General features: G+C 45.1%; 7 protein-coding genes across 10 annotated transcripts; 3 read left to right on the forward strand and 4 right to left on the reverse strand.

Annotated features, from left to right (window-relative positions):
- The first annotated feature begins 23 nt into the window (after positions 1 to 23).
- Positions 24 to 2,102, forward strand: LOC108124470 (mini-chromosome maintenance complex-binding protein). The gene is made up of 3 exons (XM_017240156.3): positions 24 to 1,291; positions 1,350 to 1,593; positions 1,654 to 2,102. Exons 1-3 carry the CDS (start codon positions 102 to 104, stop codon positions 2,032 to 2,034), a joined length of 1,815 nt encoding a protein of 604 aa, XP_017095645.2. The 5' UTR covers positions 24 to 101; the 3' UTR covers positions 2,035 to 2,102.
- Positions 2,086 to 3,342, reverse strand: Atac1 (Ada2a-containing complex component 1). Its single transcript, XM_017240157.3, has one exon. It carries the CDS (start codon positions 3,279 to 3,281, stop codon positions 2,178 to 2,180), a length of 1,104 nt encoding a protein of 367 aa, XP_017095646.2. The 5' UTR covers positions 3,282 to 3,342; the 3' UTR covers positions 2,086 to 2,177.
- Positions 3,343 to 3,351: 9 nt separating this feature from the next.
- Positions 3,352 to 4,577, forward strand: Hmgcl (hydroxymethylglutaryl-CoA lyase). The gene is made up of 2 exons (XM_017240158.3): positions 3,352 to 3,500; positions 3,557 to 4,577. The coding sequence occupies exons 1-2, from the start codon at positions 3,441 to 3,443 to the stop codon at positions 4,484 to 4,486; spliced, it is 990 nt and encodes a 329-aa protein (XP_017095647.3). The 5' UTR covers positions 3,352 to 3,440; the 3' UTR covers positions 4,487 to 4,577.
- sip2 (septin interacting protein 2) lies at positions 4,498 to 7,137 on the reverse strand. Of its 3 annotated transcripts, none has more exons than XM_017240151.3 (4): positions 7,001 to 7,134; positions 6,782 to 6,953; positions 4,902 to 6,600; positions 4,498 to 4,843 (listed from the first exon to the last, which is right to left on the reverse strand). In XM_017240151.3, exons 2-4 carry the CDS (start codon positions 6,853 to 6,855, stop codon positions 4,601 to 4,603), a joined length of 2,016 nt encoding a protein of 671 aa, XP_017095640.2. In that variant the 5' UTR covers positions 6,856 to 6,953; positions 7,001 to 7,134; the 3' UTR covers positions 4,498 to 4,600. The 3 variants fall into 3 exon arrangements, with proteins under 3 accessions (XP_017095640.2, XP_017095639.2, XP_017095642.2); XM_017240150.3 differs by having other exon boundaries at positions 6,782 to 6,934; positions 7,001 to 7,133; XM_017240153.3 differs by lacking the exon at positions 6,782 to 6,953 and having other exon boundaries at positions 7,001 to 7,137.
- Positions 7,138 to 7,528: 391 nt separating this feature from the next.
- Positions 7,529 to 8,948, forward strand: Coprox (oxygen-dependent coproporphyrinogen-III oxidase). Its single transcript, XM_017239916.3, has one exon. The coding sequence runs from the start codon at positions 7,627 to 7,629 to the stop codon at positions 8,797 to 8,799; it is 1,173 nt and encodes a 390-aa protein (XP_017095405.1). The 5' UTR covers positions 7,529 to 7,626; the 3' UTR covers positions 8,800 to 8,948.
- A 762-nt stretch (positions 8,949 to 9,710) lies between these two features.
- On the reverse strand, positions 9,711 to 10,566 carry Sumo (Small ubiquitin like modifier). Its single transcript, XM_017239930.3, has 2 exons — positions 10,410 to 10,566; positions 9,711 to 10,290 (listed from the first exon to the last, which is right to left on the reverse strand). Exon 2 carries the CDS (start codon positions 10,220 to 10,222, stop codon positions 9,947 to 9,949), a length of 276 nt encoding a protein of 91 aa, XP_017095419.1. The 5' UTR covers positions 10,223 to 10,290; positions 10,410 to 10,566; the 3' UTR covers positions 9,711 to 9,946.
- A 1,472-nt stretch (positions 10,567 to 12,038) lies between these two features.
- Positions 12,039 to 13,974, reverse strand: snRNP-U1-70K (small ribonucleoprotein particle U1 subunit 70K). Of its 2 annotated transcripts, none has more exons than XM_017240376.3 (2): positions 13,814 to 13,974; positions 12,039 to 13,744 (listed from the first exon to the last, which is right to left on the reverse strand). In XM_017240376.3, the coding sequence occupies exon 2, from the start codon at positions 13,704 to 13,706 to the stop codon at positions 12,348 to 12,350; it is 1,359 nt and encodes a 452-aa protein (XP_017095865.2). In that variant the 5' UTR covers positions 13,707 to 13,744; positions 13,814 to 13,974; the 3' UTR covers positions 12,039 to 12,347. The 2 variants fall into 2 exon arrangements, with proteins under 2 accessions (XP_017095865.2, XP_017095866.2); XM_017240377.3 differs by having other exon boundaries at positions 12,039 to 13,739; positions 13,814 to 13,971.
- Positions 13,975 to 14,151: the final 177 nt, after the last annotated feature.

The raw sequence follows: 14,151 nt of genomic DNA on the forward strand, positions 1-14,151 counted from the left end.
ACTATCGATAGGTTTACAGAGTTGCCCGCCAATAACAGCAGTTGCTGAGAAACAGCAAGAGCATTGGGGTCTTTGTTCATTTATTTGCAAATTACTATAAAATGCCATGCGCCATGGATTTGCCAAGGACGCCCGATGAACTGGCCGACCAGGCCATGGAAGGCACCGCTTCGAAGGATTTGCTCAAGGACTCCAGCCGCTGGCACTCGATTCCCCTTCTTAACTACACACCTCTTCATAAGCTGAAGGACCAAACATTGGTACGCTTCCGCGGAATGATTCAGGACATGATGGACCCGGAGATCTTTCTGGAGAGGTACGAGGTGAAGTCCTCTAATGGGATCAAACGCTTCCAGGACGGCAAATTTAGAGATTGCTTGCGTGTAGCGCCTGGCGAGGAGATAGACTACAATGCCGAAGGAAATTTGCATGGCGAGCGACGCACGTTGTTTGTTGTTTCCGTGCCGGGGTTGAATGACTGGAGTAAAGATCATGAGAAACATTGTGCTCCGCAGACGGATTTGGCTACCGGCCAGGCCCAGTCTCCAGCTTCAGTAGCTAAGAAGCGCACTCTGGAAGAGCAAGAAGGCATGGATGTGGATGACATGGATGATGGCACCCTAAAGCGTCAGCGTTTGGACAACATACAAGGCAATGAAGTCGCATCCGCATCTGCCCCATCACTTGGCTCTGAGTACCTGCTTAATTCACCCTTGCCTAATCGCCCCAGTATGGCCTGCATGGTTAAAGTATACGAGGACTTTGATTCCTATCAACTAAACTCGCTGGTGGACTTTGTGGGCTTCTTGTCGGTGGATCCTTCTTTGGATGCCGCCACCCTTGATGTCGATGGATATGAAAGCTTAAGCGAGCTGCAGGCGGCTCACCCATCGCCTTTTCTCATTCCCCGTCTGCATGCCTTTGGAGTCAAAATGCTGCCACATGCCAATCCGCTGCTAGATGAAAGTTTGCGGCAGCCACCCGAAGCCTGCGATGACCCAAATCCCTCCCAACTCGCCATTCACAAGGATTTGCGCATGCTGTTGAAGCTTTGTTTATTCGACGACGATCTTGCTGCCGAGTATTTGCTCTCGCATTTGATTTCGACAGTCTACAGCCGTACCGATATGCAAAGCATTGGAAAGTTTGCATTGAACTTGTGTAATCTTCCTAAGGAATCCGCCCAGGAGTATACCAAGAAGCTGTATCAAGTGTTGGAGTTGCTCCTGCCGGCCAGCCACTACCTACCAATGACCCTGGATATGATGAATACAGCTGCCTTTGCTCCCAAGTAATTGGAATAATCCACTTTTAAAGCACAAACTAACTTTCTATTTTTCACCTAACAGGAAGGACTACGATACCAACAAACTAGTCTCTGGGCTTTTGCAGCTTGCCCCACACACTCATTTAGTGCTGGATGAGACCTCCCTGCAACAAGGCAAGCTGGAGGCTAACGGCGTTCAAGCCGTTCAGCACTTGGCTCACCTTATCAACAACCAAGAGCTGAAGTGCGACTTTCAGTATTACCAAATCGATTATCAAGCAAACATTCCCGTCCTGGTCCTTAGTGAAGGGCGCAGTATGTTGCCGGTAAGGAAGAAATATGGATGATACAGCATTCGTTTTATTTATTTCATATATCTTTTCCAGAGCGATTTTATTGTCCCCATAAATGCCGACGCTAAGGCCGTAGAAATGCTTGACGAATCTCTTAAGGCAGCCCATCATTACCTTCAACCGTCGCGGCTTCACCAGTTTCGCAAGTACTTGACTACGGCAAGGATTAGCCCATTTAGTGTCAGCGACGAGCACACCGAAATGATCCAGCAGGAGTTTGTGGATATGCGCAAAGCGAATGTAAAGAGCAATGCAGACGACCTGCATGGGTTGCTGGTCCTTTCCCGGCTACTGGGCATTGCCCGTGGAAAGGAGGCACTCGATAAGGAAACTTGGCAGCTAGCCACTGAATTTGAGTCCAAGCGGCGCCAAAGGCTCCAATCCCTTCCCAAATCTTCTCAAACTCGTAACTGAAACATTTCATTTTTACATGCCCCTTTTAGTTTTTATAAAAAATAAATCATATTTTTCATATAAAAGTACTTTATTATAAGATAAGCTTTTATTTTAAATGTGTAGGAAAAAATATAATGCAAATTACTAAATCTATTCTTATTTTAAGATTCACGGTCCTCCACAACTTCGTGACTTAAATGTTCGAAGCGTTCTTCAAGCAACTGACTGGTCAGGCAGTCGCCACATAAGTTAAGATGGCAGTAACAGCTGTTGCAACGCCAGTGCGTTCTGGTTACCGATGCCTCTTCGCAGTCGGCGCACTTCGGTGCCAAAGGATCAGGCTCATAACCGCCTTCCACTTGCTGCTTTTCGCTGTAAACAGATGAAAGAAGCTTTAGCCGCAAGTCCTGCCGCCGCTTTGCTTCCGAATAAAAATCTTCATTAACGGCTTCTGGTTCGGTCTTTGGTTCCGCCTTGATTCTTAAGGACGCCGCCGGCATACCCATCTCCGAAGCAGGCGATTGAATGTGCAAATCGTCGTCCTCTACCGGCATTTGAAGCGATAAATTCTGGGCAGGAAAAAAAGTCGACCGGCGTAAGCTGAGCTTTGCTTTGCCGTGTCCCGACCGGCGATACTTTGGAATCCGGCCAGGCACTGGCATGCCTGCATCGTGTAACTTCTGAAAGTATTTTTGTACGCGGCTGAATACTTGCTGGGCGGTACGATTGCCAAGCGCCTTCGCTATTTTCGTAAACCGGCGCATTTCAATTTCCTCCGGCGGATATTGAATCAGAAGCTGTTCTAAATGGCGCTGCTCCTCATTTGTCCATAAGCGGGCAAAGCTTTCTGATCGTTTGTGAGATTTAACTTCAGGGTTCCACGTACTACGATCTATCTCAGATGATATATCTTTTAAGGGCACTATTCCTTGAGCTCCTTTGGTGTCATCCTGGGCACTCAGTGTGGGTACATCGGGCAATTCTGCCGTGATTATGTAATTGTCCGAAATAAGAGGCTCATTATTCCGCAGCTTGTCCAGTAGCAGTTGCGGATTATCCAAGTATACTTTCCGTGACGCTTCCAGTTCCTCAATCTGTTGGTGGACTCGAATCCTTTGCGCCTGCAAAACTGCAATAGTTCGCAATAAATTTGCATAACTTTCGTTGCCCCGAAGAGCCAAGTGCTCCGTCTCAAATTGAAAGACATCGTCGTCCTCCGGAGAAGAGTCCTCCTGGGTTTCCAAGTTATCTGTCTCGTTAATCATAACAAACACAAACAATATTAAAAAAACGTTTTCTTAGGGATGGACCGCTAGCGATAGACAGCTGATAATGTTTATCGATCGAGCCAACTGATAAGCAACAGCTGGTCGGCCTGGATCGGTGGAGTGGGATACGTAACATTTATTTACATATTTTTCGCCATGCAAATTTCCCAAATCCTGGCCCTGGGCTGTCGGCCTTCTGTTCGCTTGACCTCCACGGTACTACTTTCAACAATATTTATGGTTAGAGAAATTAATCTTATCAAAACCAACAGCGCACCGCTGTCACGAGCCCCTCCTCCAATTCGGTGCGTATTGTAGAGGTGGGTCCACGGGATGGACTCCAAAACGAACCCAAACTGCTCCCCGCAGCCACAAAGATCGAATTGATCGATCGTCTCTCCCGAACGGGTCTGAAAACCATAGAAGCCACCAGCTTCGTGAGTGCTAAATGGGTGCCCCAGATGGGAGACAACACTGAAGTGTTCTGTGGTATTCGTAAGGTTCCTGGAATCAACTACCCCGTCCTCACGCCCAACATTAAAGGATTTGAAAGTGCTCTGGCGGCTGGAGCGGAAGAGGTAGCCGTCTTTGGAGCCGCTTCTGACGCTTTTTCCTTAAAAAACGTCAATTGTACAGCAGCGGAGGCTATCGAAAGGTTCAAGCCAGTTCTTAAAGCCGCAAAGGAGAATGGAGTTCGTGTCCGCGGCTATGTATCAACCGTCGTTGGCTGTCCCTATGAAGGGGCTGTGGCTCCGGCTGCCGTTGTCAAAGTAGTCGAAGCGTTGCATGAAATGGGGTGTTATGAGATATCGTTGGGTGACACCATTGGAGTTGGCACTCCGGGCAGCATGCGTCGAATGCTTGATGAGGTGACACGAGTGATACCAGCTGAAAATTTGGCCGTGCATTGTCACGACACTTACGGCCAGGCTCTGTCCAATATTCTTGTCTCCCTGGAGTACGGCATTCGTGTGGTGGACTCGTCTGTATCCGGCCTAGGAGGATGCCCGTATGCCAAGGGTGCATCTGGCAATGCGGCCACCGAAGATGTAGTCTACATGTTGCACGGCATGGGCCTCAATACCGGCGTTGATCTCGACAAACTCATTCAAGTGGGTCGGTATATTTGCTCAGAATTGGGCAGGCCCTCGGAGTCGAAGGTGAACCGCGCCTGGAAGGGACCGCTGCCGCAAAAGCAGTAATCCTACAAATATTCTACAATTGAAAACGATGGCATTTACTAGGACTAGTTATTCAATACATATATTCTTGTAGCAAGTTTAACCCCTAAAACATGGACGTTTTTCTTTATAATCTTAAAACTTTTGGGCATCCCGAATCGTATACAAGGAGACATCGCCAGAGGCTAGTGATAGATCGGCCAGGCTATGGTTAGCGCGGCGTGGAATGTGCGAGGATGTGGAGGTTTTTGGTGGCGCATCGCTCGGCATTTTCATTTTTCCATCGTGACGGAGGACGGTAGGTTCCACGGCCGAGTTGAGATACTTCTGGATGCGTGGCACACTGGGCATAGGTAATGGAGTGCGCTCGTCCACCACCTAAGAATACAAAAAAAAAGGTCATATTGGTGGAATTGTGGATAAATATTAAACTTACGTGTTTGATTTCAGATGATATGTATGCTTTTTTAGGCAGCAATTGAGCCGTGGAATCAATGCCTTCGAGTAAACATCCACTTATTTCAGCAGAACCAGCTCCCTTGCCAAAGTTAGGCTTTGGTTGACACAGGCGGGACTCCTGCTCCAGCTCAGTAATGGCCAAGGTACTAAACACATCGGCGCTGGTCTGCCTAAAAAGAGCCATGAGGGGCGCAGTGCCAGACTTCTGGGTGTACGTGCGAATGGGACTGACGATATTTGCATAAGCCGGCTGCTTTATCTGCTGCTGGCGACGTTGCGGAATTCCCGAGGACGCACCGAAGAACTTCTTTCTAGTCCACTCCATGTTAAGATCATGCTTAAGAGGCTGCTTAGCCTTGCACGGTGATGATCTAAGGGTTTGCGGCTTGTTACTAGGACGAAGCGGCAACGATGGTTCCAAAAACTCAGACTTCGGAGTCTTGCGAATCGGCTTGGGTGACATCACAAACGTGTCTGACTTGGCCAACACCGGAGTTTTGGGCTTGGCAGCGGCAAGGGACGGAGCGGTAGCAGGAGCCGCCGCTCCAGTCATGTACTCCATGCCCTTTTGCATCATATACTGCATTTCCTCCATAGTATCATTAAAATGCATGGAACGATTTTCATCGTTCTCCTTGTCCTCCGGCTCATCTTCGACTGTCAATACATCGGCCTCTGGAGTAACATCTAGAGTTTGTTTTTCAGTAACCGACTTATCGTCAAGGCGAGAGATATTTTCCTGTTTAAGTTCAGGAATAAGCTGAACATCTTCATTGTCAGAAGAAGACAGCTCAATTATTGTGTTTTCGGCATACTCGGATTCCTGCTCCTCCTCAACTGGCTCATTATGTCCCTTTGATGCAGATGTTAGCTCCTTAAGGCTACCGTGAAGATCGCTCAGGAGCTCCTTCTCTTCACCCTTCGACATTCCTGGTGGTTTAGCCTTTGCAATTGCAGCATAAAACAAGTCGTCGACGCTTAGAAGAGTTCCGCTTAAAGAATTATCTGTGGCTGTTTCGTAGCAACTGGATGCGTTCGTTTTTAAAGTGCGAGCGCTCTGGAAGCTAACCTGCGATGAGATATCAGAGTCGAGTTCGTTATCCTCGATAATAGTCGAGGGGCGCATCAGGCCCACCATCTTCACAGGCGAGACCTTGGGCTTGGGCTCCATGCTGGACTCGTCAAGCCCAGCCAGGGTATTATCGTTATCCCAGAATCGCGAAGGTGCCTCCACATCCTCTATCTGAGTGCATTCCACGCCCTTGACCGGACTCTCGTTATCCAGTAGATCCTCGGTGCCCACTGCTTCGAGCATACGACGCAGAGCATCAATCTCCTTCTGATCATCGGCGTTAAGGTTCCGGGAGACGCTGCGATCCTTGGCCATTGCAACAACCTGGCTTTTATCCTCACTGTGTAGGTATTGGAACAAGGTGCTATCTGGATCGGATCCAGTCTTATCGCACATGCGTTCGAAGGCATCAAAGCTGTCATCCCGATCCGTAAATTGTCCCATAGCGCCTTCGTAAATAGTATCCTCGTTGATATTAATGGTGGTTTGGCTGGTGGCAGCCGGCGGACCTACTTTCTTAGCCCTATTGCGGATATCCTCGTCGATATTCAGGCTGTAGCGCATTTCTTTAGACTCCTCCATTTTTGCAGGCTTCTTAGGTTGGCTGAAATATTGAGGAGCGTTAGCAAGCAGAAACAAAACTAATCAAAATTGATATTTGTAGTATGTAGGTAACTCGATTTTTGACATGCGGCATTCAAGAATACACATTCGTGTTGTTGGTGATCAAATTTCTATGGAATTTCGATTCTAGGTGTCTTGCTACCCAAAGAAAATGTATTTACCAATCGTTTAAGAGATAGGCGCGTAGTTTCTGACGCCAGGCCTCGTTGTCCTGAAATTTTCTAAGACCACTCATTTTTCCCTTTTTATTTATGCGTTGTTGTTTGTGTGCTTGTATACGTGTGCGGCAAGTCCTTGAGCCACAAATCCAGGTACTCCGGTTCGATCAAGCGCCTATAGTTTAAAGCATTTAGTCTCATATGCGGGTCTTAACTACCTACCTTCTTGCTATAAATTTCCCGTGCACACACTATATGTATATTTAAATATATATTGCTTGATTCGCGGTATGCCAGAAAACGATCGGTAATTTCAAACGCGACGCTCCGGTCTTTGAACGAGAGATGGGGAAAAATTAATCGAAATTACGATTCATAATAGGGATGGAATTTCCGAACTTTAAAATTGGCGCCATTGCATACAAATTTAAATGAATCATAATTTATGATACTTAAGTCAAGATAGATTACAAAAAACATTAAAATATTCTAAATTCATATAAAAAAAATCAAGTAAAATCCATTTCTATAAAGTTTCCTTCTTGGTGGGGTTTGGGGGAATGGAATGGAGGAATTCTATTCACACTAAAACATAATCGCATAATTATAACTACTATATATTTATTTTAAAACTGTTTATACTAATATTTCTATTTAAACCTAAACTCTTAAGAGGTATATTCAGATTTTTCTGTTAGGCGGTCAATACTGTGGTTGGGGCCGATACATCGATAACCGAATACGCAACTTCAAAGGCCGGCTAAAAAAAAAAAAAAAGATAACAAATAGTTTCGTTCGAACGGAGCATAATTTCATTGAGTTAAAATTTAAAGTAGGCGACATATAAAATGAACGCATTGCGGCACACAATATCCTTGGCGTCGCTGAGTACGTTCCAGCTTCTTCGCCGATCCAAGGGCCAGCACATACGGGGCTTTCTCCTGGGTACCGGGCTGGGACTAACTACCTTTTCAGTTGTCACGTACGCCGATGCGGCGGCTGCAGAAGACCATGCAAAGGTCAAGCAGACACTTAATGCATCACGGTTCATGGCCGAACCCATTACAGATCCTAAGGAACTTCTGGCGGACAAGGACAACATGCGCCATCGCATGGAACTGTTGATTTTAGAGATTCAGGCAGAATTTTGTCGTGCTCTGGAGGCGGAGGAGAACTGTGGCCAGCGCTTCGCGGTGGATCGGTGGAAACGTGCGGAGGGTGGTGGCGGAATTACGTGTGTCCTGCAGGACGGCGATGTTTTTGAGAAAGCCGGCGTCAACATCTCTGTGGTCACCGGCTGGCTACCGCCGGCCGCTGTCGAGCAGATGCGAGCCCGCGGCAAGAAATTAAACTCAGACAAGAAGTTGCCGTTCTATGCAAGCGGCGTGAGTGCCGTCATCCATCCTCGTAATCCGCACGTACCCACAATCCACTTCAACTACCGATACTTCGAGGTAGAGACGGCCAAGGGAGAGAAGCAATGGTGGTTTGGCGGCGGTACCGACCTGACACCGTACTATCTTTCCGAGAAGGACGCCTGCCACTTTCACCAGACCCTCAAGTCTGCCTGCGACGAGCACGACTCTACTTACTATCCACGTTTTAAGAAATGGTGCGACGACTATTTCCGCATCAAGCATCGAAATGAGAGCCGCGGTATCGGCGGAATCTTTTTCGATGATATCGACACACCCAATCAGGACTCTGCCTTCAAGTTTGTGTCCAGCTGCGCCAAGGCCGTGATCCCGTCTTATATGCCATTAGTTCGTAATAACAAAAACCGAGAGTACGGTGCCAATGAGCGCCAATGGCAGTTGCTTCGCCGAGGTCGGTATGTGGAGTTTAACCTGATCTATGATCGGGGCACCAAGTTTGGGCTCTACACCCCCGGAGCCCGGTATGAAAGCATTCTAATGTCACTTCCCCTGCATGCTCGGTGGGAATACATGCACGAACCTAGCCCCAAGTCCGAGGAAAGCAAGCTATTAAAGGTTCTACGAAACCCCAAGGAATGGGTCTAAGCCTCTATTTATTCTGTAATCATAAGCGGGGAAATGGTGCCTTTCGTTTCATTTTTCTAAATGGCAATATGTAAATACAAAACATATTTTATTTGTTGATGATAATAAATTTCAAATATTTAAAACTGTTAATAAAGCAATTACCTGGATGTTTCAAATTTTTTAAAATTATTTTCTGAATTTTATATTATAAGTTAAAATTTTATCTTTTACTAAAATGTCAAGTTCTGAATCGAAGTTGTCTTCAATTTGTGGATTTAAGGATTATGCATATTTGGTCCTAATTATTTAAAATTTAGTTTAATTTTTTTTATGAAATTAGCATGGTATGCGATAGAATGAGATACATTAGGGTGACCCACTAAAATGAACCTTTCGTATTCCAAGGTTGCAATATTTTTTTTTTTATAATTTTGAAAGTTGAGAAGCTATTGATTTTATAGATTAGAATTATCTACGAGACTGTACCTCTATTCACCAATACATACAAAACCAAAATAAGGTATACATACACAATCGCCATGTAGTTCCCAAGTCTAGAGCCTACATGGCATATCTTAGCTGGTGTTAGTAAATTTTAAGGTTATGTTCAGAATATGGGTCATATTCAGTGTTTAATCCAGAACATTCCGTCAAGTGATGTCATGTCTAATTTTGTATTTCGATCTTTAGGGTTATGTTTTACGGGCCTTTGCAGATTTACCTGGGCACATACCCCAGTACCCTTCCCGCAAGTCCAGCTGGACTGATTGTGTATGTATACCAAGTTACACATACACAAGCACGCTTTCTTCCCCCCTTTGCAAAGTGCTACCTGTGTGTGTGTGTGTGTGTAAGTGGCTGAAACGAGGGATAGGAAGCGGGAATTTCGCGCCACCGGATCTTACAATGAAACCAATACAAGACGCATATAGTTTATAAAATGCTTTATTTCCCATTTTTTGTATGCCATAGTTTTATCTTTGTTTTGGCGATTTTGTGTAGACAAAATCAGCTCTTGTTTACTAAACGTATTGAATTCTTTCAATGATGCTGTTCGCCGGTTGGTTGGATTCTTCTTACTTTTTCTTATGTTGAGTTTGGGGGTTTTTTTTTTTTTTGTTGTTGTTATAAAAGAAGGAGTAACTAACTTAACTAAGTAAGTATATTAATAGACAGCTCCACCGGTCTGCTGTTGGTATACTTCAATGGTGTCGCCCTCCTCCATCTCCAGCGAGGTCGGAGTATCGTTCTCGTTAATGGGCTGGCCGTCGAAGCGGAAGCGCACCACCTGCATGGAGAGACCGGCCCGGTCGCAGTAGGCATTCATAAGCTTTCGCAAGGGTGTGTGCTTCTTGATCTTAAACTGGACAACAGCATTGTCCTGTCCCAGAACTTTCAGATTGATGTGCTCAGTCTCGCCTCCTTTCTTTTCGTCAGACATGTTGTTTTTTTTTCGCTTGTTAGTCCGTGCACAGAAACCAAAGAGAATTTGCGGTGATGCCGGGCGTGCTGTACAAAAAGGTAGCGCAAAAAAGTCGCGAAAGAATCGAAAATAAGTCGTAAGTTTGTGCAAATTGTTTGTTGTGACGCTGGTAGATATCTAAACACACGTTTTGATCAAAACTTACATTCCTACTTGGCGTTTTTGATGCTCGATGCTGCTATGCTGTTGAAATTTTCGCCAAGCGGCTTCTTTTTGCTTCTGACTACACACACGCTAGAGGCGGGTAAAAAGTCGCTTCCGGAATCGATATATCGATGTTTTGGGCTATCCGTGTTGGAAAATGATCAAAAATATTCGCCATTTTAAAACATGGCCACACTTTTTGAGCTGGTCTTTAAAAATTAATTTAAAATAAATTTTATTAATCGAAATATTTGTGTGTAGTCAAATTTCTCTAAGTAATCTCTATTAAAAAATATTAATAATAAAATAGCTTACAATTTTTTCATAAATTGTTACTTAAAGTAACCTTTTTTTAATTTTCGAAAAAAGATAATATTTTTGATAGTCTCTTAAAGACAGCTCAAATTATGCAAATTAAATTAGATTTGTTCATTTAAGAACCTTCGGATATTTTTTGAAAGCCCTCGCATCGAAAAGTCAATGTCAAAATAAAGAAACTTTATTGATTTACCTTTTTTTTTTTAAATTAAATTAAAACAATGAGTATAGTTTTAAATATTATTTTATTTGTTCAAACTCCAGTTGTTTGAGGATGCAAAAGCCATCTCAGTTAAATATCCAAGTAATATAGTTGTATGATCATTTTATAAAATACATGAGGACCCTATTAATTAATAAAATTCTCAGCCAAAAAAAAAAAATGGAAAAAAACCTAAAACTTATGATAGTTTGTAAGCAGTCATTGTGAATTAGTTTTTTTTTTTTTTTTGGAAACTTTAAAACCCCTGAGGACTTGACCTGAACAGTAGTGGTTACCAGTTACCAAAATCAAACCTTTGGTGCAGTTTTCTTTTCAAATGCGAGTTTCCGCCGCGATTTCGTCTTCTGTACGAGAAAAACCAGCGCAAACGTACATGAAAAGATCGAAATGGTAAATTAATTACTGACATAATGTGTAGATTCTCACAGACCATCAGAGCATTTCGCAGTGTGTACCAAACAGAGGAAAGCTCGCTTACACTTACGCCCTGGCGGCGATTGAAAGTCTTACCGGAGGAGGAAACCTTACACTGCCTCTCGCCAGGAAGGGGGTTCAAAAGTATTTTGAAAATATACCCGATTCAACTTACACAACACCACGAAACCCGGAGCGGAGAATAGGAGGGAAGTGTCGGATCAGTAGCCCTGACTCGATTCTAGAGCTGTCCTAGAATGGTAGACGACGCATGGATTAGTGAGGTTTGTGCTTGGACCAATTTACCTGGTGCGGCTTTTAAATATTGAACTTGGAATTTTTTTTGTATGGAATTCTTACGGAACTATTTTCCGTATGGTTTCGATTCGGGGTTTTTGGTTTTGAGTTAAATACTTATGCTTTTCATATCACACTAGTCATTAGTCAGATTTTCAATTGATTGAAAACTGGAAAAAGATAGAGAAAAGAAAAGGCACGGGTTAGTGCAAGGGTTTGAGTCAAGTTTCGTTTTTGAGCTTAACTTAAGTAATTAAGAAAGAGTCCCAGGAACCACCAAGGGATCATACCATCCAATGCGCTTGAACTCCATTAGCTCCTCTCCAGACTCTCCGTCTTCCCTTTAACCCCCTTACCAAAGGTGGGGAAACAAACACGTCAAGGGCTAGCTTTATTTTACTTACTTTTCTTTCAATATTCATTTGTTAAGATTTACTTAATAATTAAAATTTTTTTGTAAGCTACGCATATTAGTAAAGTCTGCGTTCGGCCGTCTGCTGTCTAGGGCTTGAAAATGTCGCCAGCTATAATTTGCGGCTGCACCTTTCAAATTGGATGTATAAAATGGAACCTTTTGCCGGCGTTTTATGATTACTAAAGGATCCATCGCGGATTGCTTCGATCAATGGGCTGATTTTTACAATTAATAACCTTGAATAATGCAGAAGACTCTATAATGAAAAAACTCTATTGACGCCACCAGCTCTGGTCACCGGTGTTTTGCTGACCGTTGTCGGGATTCGGATTTTGATTGGCACCAGTAGCAGCACCACGACCCAAAATGGGTGGCGGTGGCACACTAAACATGTTGTGGTGTGCAGGCGGTGGCCTGTACTTCTCCTCGTTTTCGTCGTCGACCTCTCGCTTAATGGCCGCATTCTGGTAATCGTAAGTGGGATAACCATCGTCGATTGGCTCCTCCTTGATCTTGATGATGTCCATTTCACGAAACTCGGGCTTTCGTTCCTTAATGTCTCCGCCGGCTCCTGGGCCACGCTCGCGATCCCTTCGTTCTCGCTTGCGCTCCCTTCTTTCCCTGGAGGACTCACGTTCCCGCGACTTGGAGCGCTTCTTTTTCTTCTCACGCTCGCGATCACGATCCCGATCGCGATCTCGCTCCCGTTCCCTGTCACGCCTGTCCCTTCGATCGAATTCTTCGTAGCCGCGGTCGCGGCTGCCCGCACGACGTTTTCTGCGTTCGCGGGATCTACTGCGTGACCTACCGGCTGCCACAGCGCCGCGTCCGCGGTCGCGCTCCCTGTCTCGACGATCTCGGGAGCGGGAACGACGCCGCTCGGGGAAAGCGCCACGTCCGCCCCGGGGCTCCAAGCCGTTACCTCTGTTGGCGCCCTCACGATCCTCTCGTTCTCGCTCCAGCCGATAACGCTCTCGTTCCCTTTCGTTATCCTCGCGACCAGAGTGTTTTATGTTGACATCGTTGCCTCCGCGACGCGTGCCTCCTAATCCGCCTCCCAGGCGTCGTGGCAGCCAGCCTTTAACGGTGCGGGCTCGCTCGACGTCAACCAGGACGCGCTTGCTATCGATCTTCTTACCATCGGCGTGCTTGTAGGCGGCGTGCATGTCACGTTCGTGCTCGTATTCGATGAAGGCATAGCCCTTGGGCTTACCTGATTCCTGGTCGTGGATCAGGACTATCTTCTTAATGGGACCGTAAAACTCGAACTCACGTCGCAGCTTTGACTCCGACGTGTCGTAGTTGATTCGCGCGATAAACAACGTACGGAAGGGGTCCTCAGTCGCGTTCTTTATCTCGGTGGGGTCCCATAAAGCAATCTCGCGCTCCAACTTATACGCCACCTGTTCGGCCTTCTCTTTCCGCCTTCTTTCCAGTCGCTCCTGGCGTGTTTCCACAGTTTTAGGCAGCGGCGTGTCCTTAGGGTCCTCGAAATCGGTCATAAAGTTGGCTACTCCCAGGTAGCCGCGAGACTTTTTTTCATGCGGCAGCTTGTCCACCGGCGGCATAAACGGGATGGGATCCCGCGCCGCGAAAAGCGCCAGCAAGTTTGGCGGCAGATATTGAGTCATTATTGGGGTTTTCTATTACCTTTCGCTGCGTCTCTGTACTTCGGAAAAAATAAATATTTAGGTTAGGTTTCGATTTGTTTACGCCGCTCATCGAGCAGGCAACCTACTTTAGGCAGCCATCCGTTTGGCAAGAATATAGTATCCGATACTTGATCCAAGTACCAAACTATAAAACCGATGGTCTGCAAAATAAATTCTTCAATTTTTCTTAACTTTTTCGGCTGGCTTGTGTAGCTAGGGTTGGTATATCAAAATATCGATACATCGATATTGGAAAAAAATGATTTATTTATATCGTGACCTGGATTTGGCCAAAATATCGAAGTTACAGTACTATCGGAACTAATAACATGTGGATAATTACGTTTTTTTTTACAAACATTTTTACCTTAACATTTATGTTAAACTTTTTTTTTTAATTAAAAGAACTAATTTTTTAATGCAG

Source organism: Drosophila bipectinata, chromosome 2L, assembly GCF_030179905.1.
Source record: "Drosophila bipectinata strain 14024-0381.07 chromosome 2L, DbipHiC1v2, whole genome shotgun sequence".
NCBI classification, from domain to species: Eukaryota; Metazoa; Arthropoda; class Insecta; order Diptera; family Drosophilidae; genus Drosophila; species Drosophila bipectinata.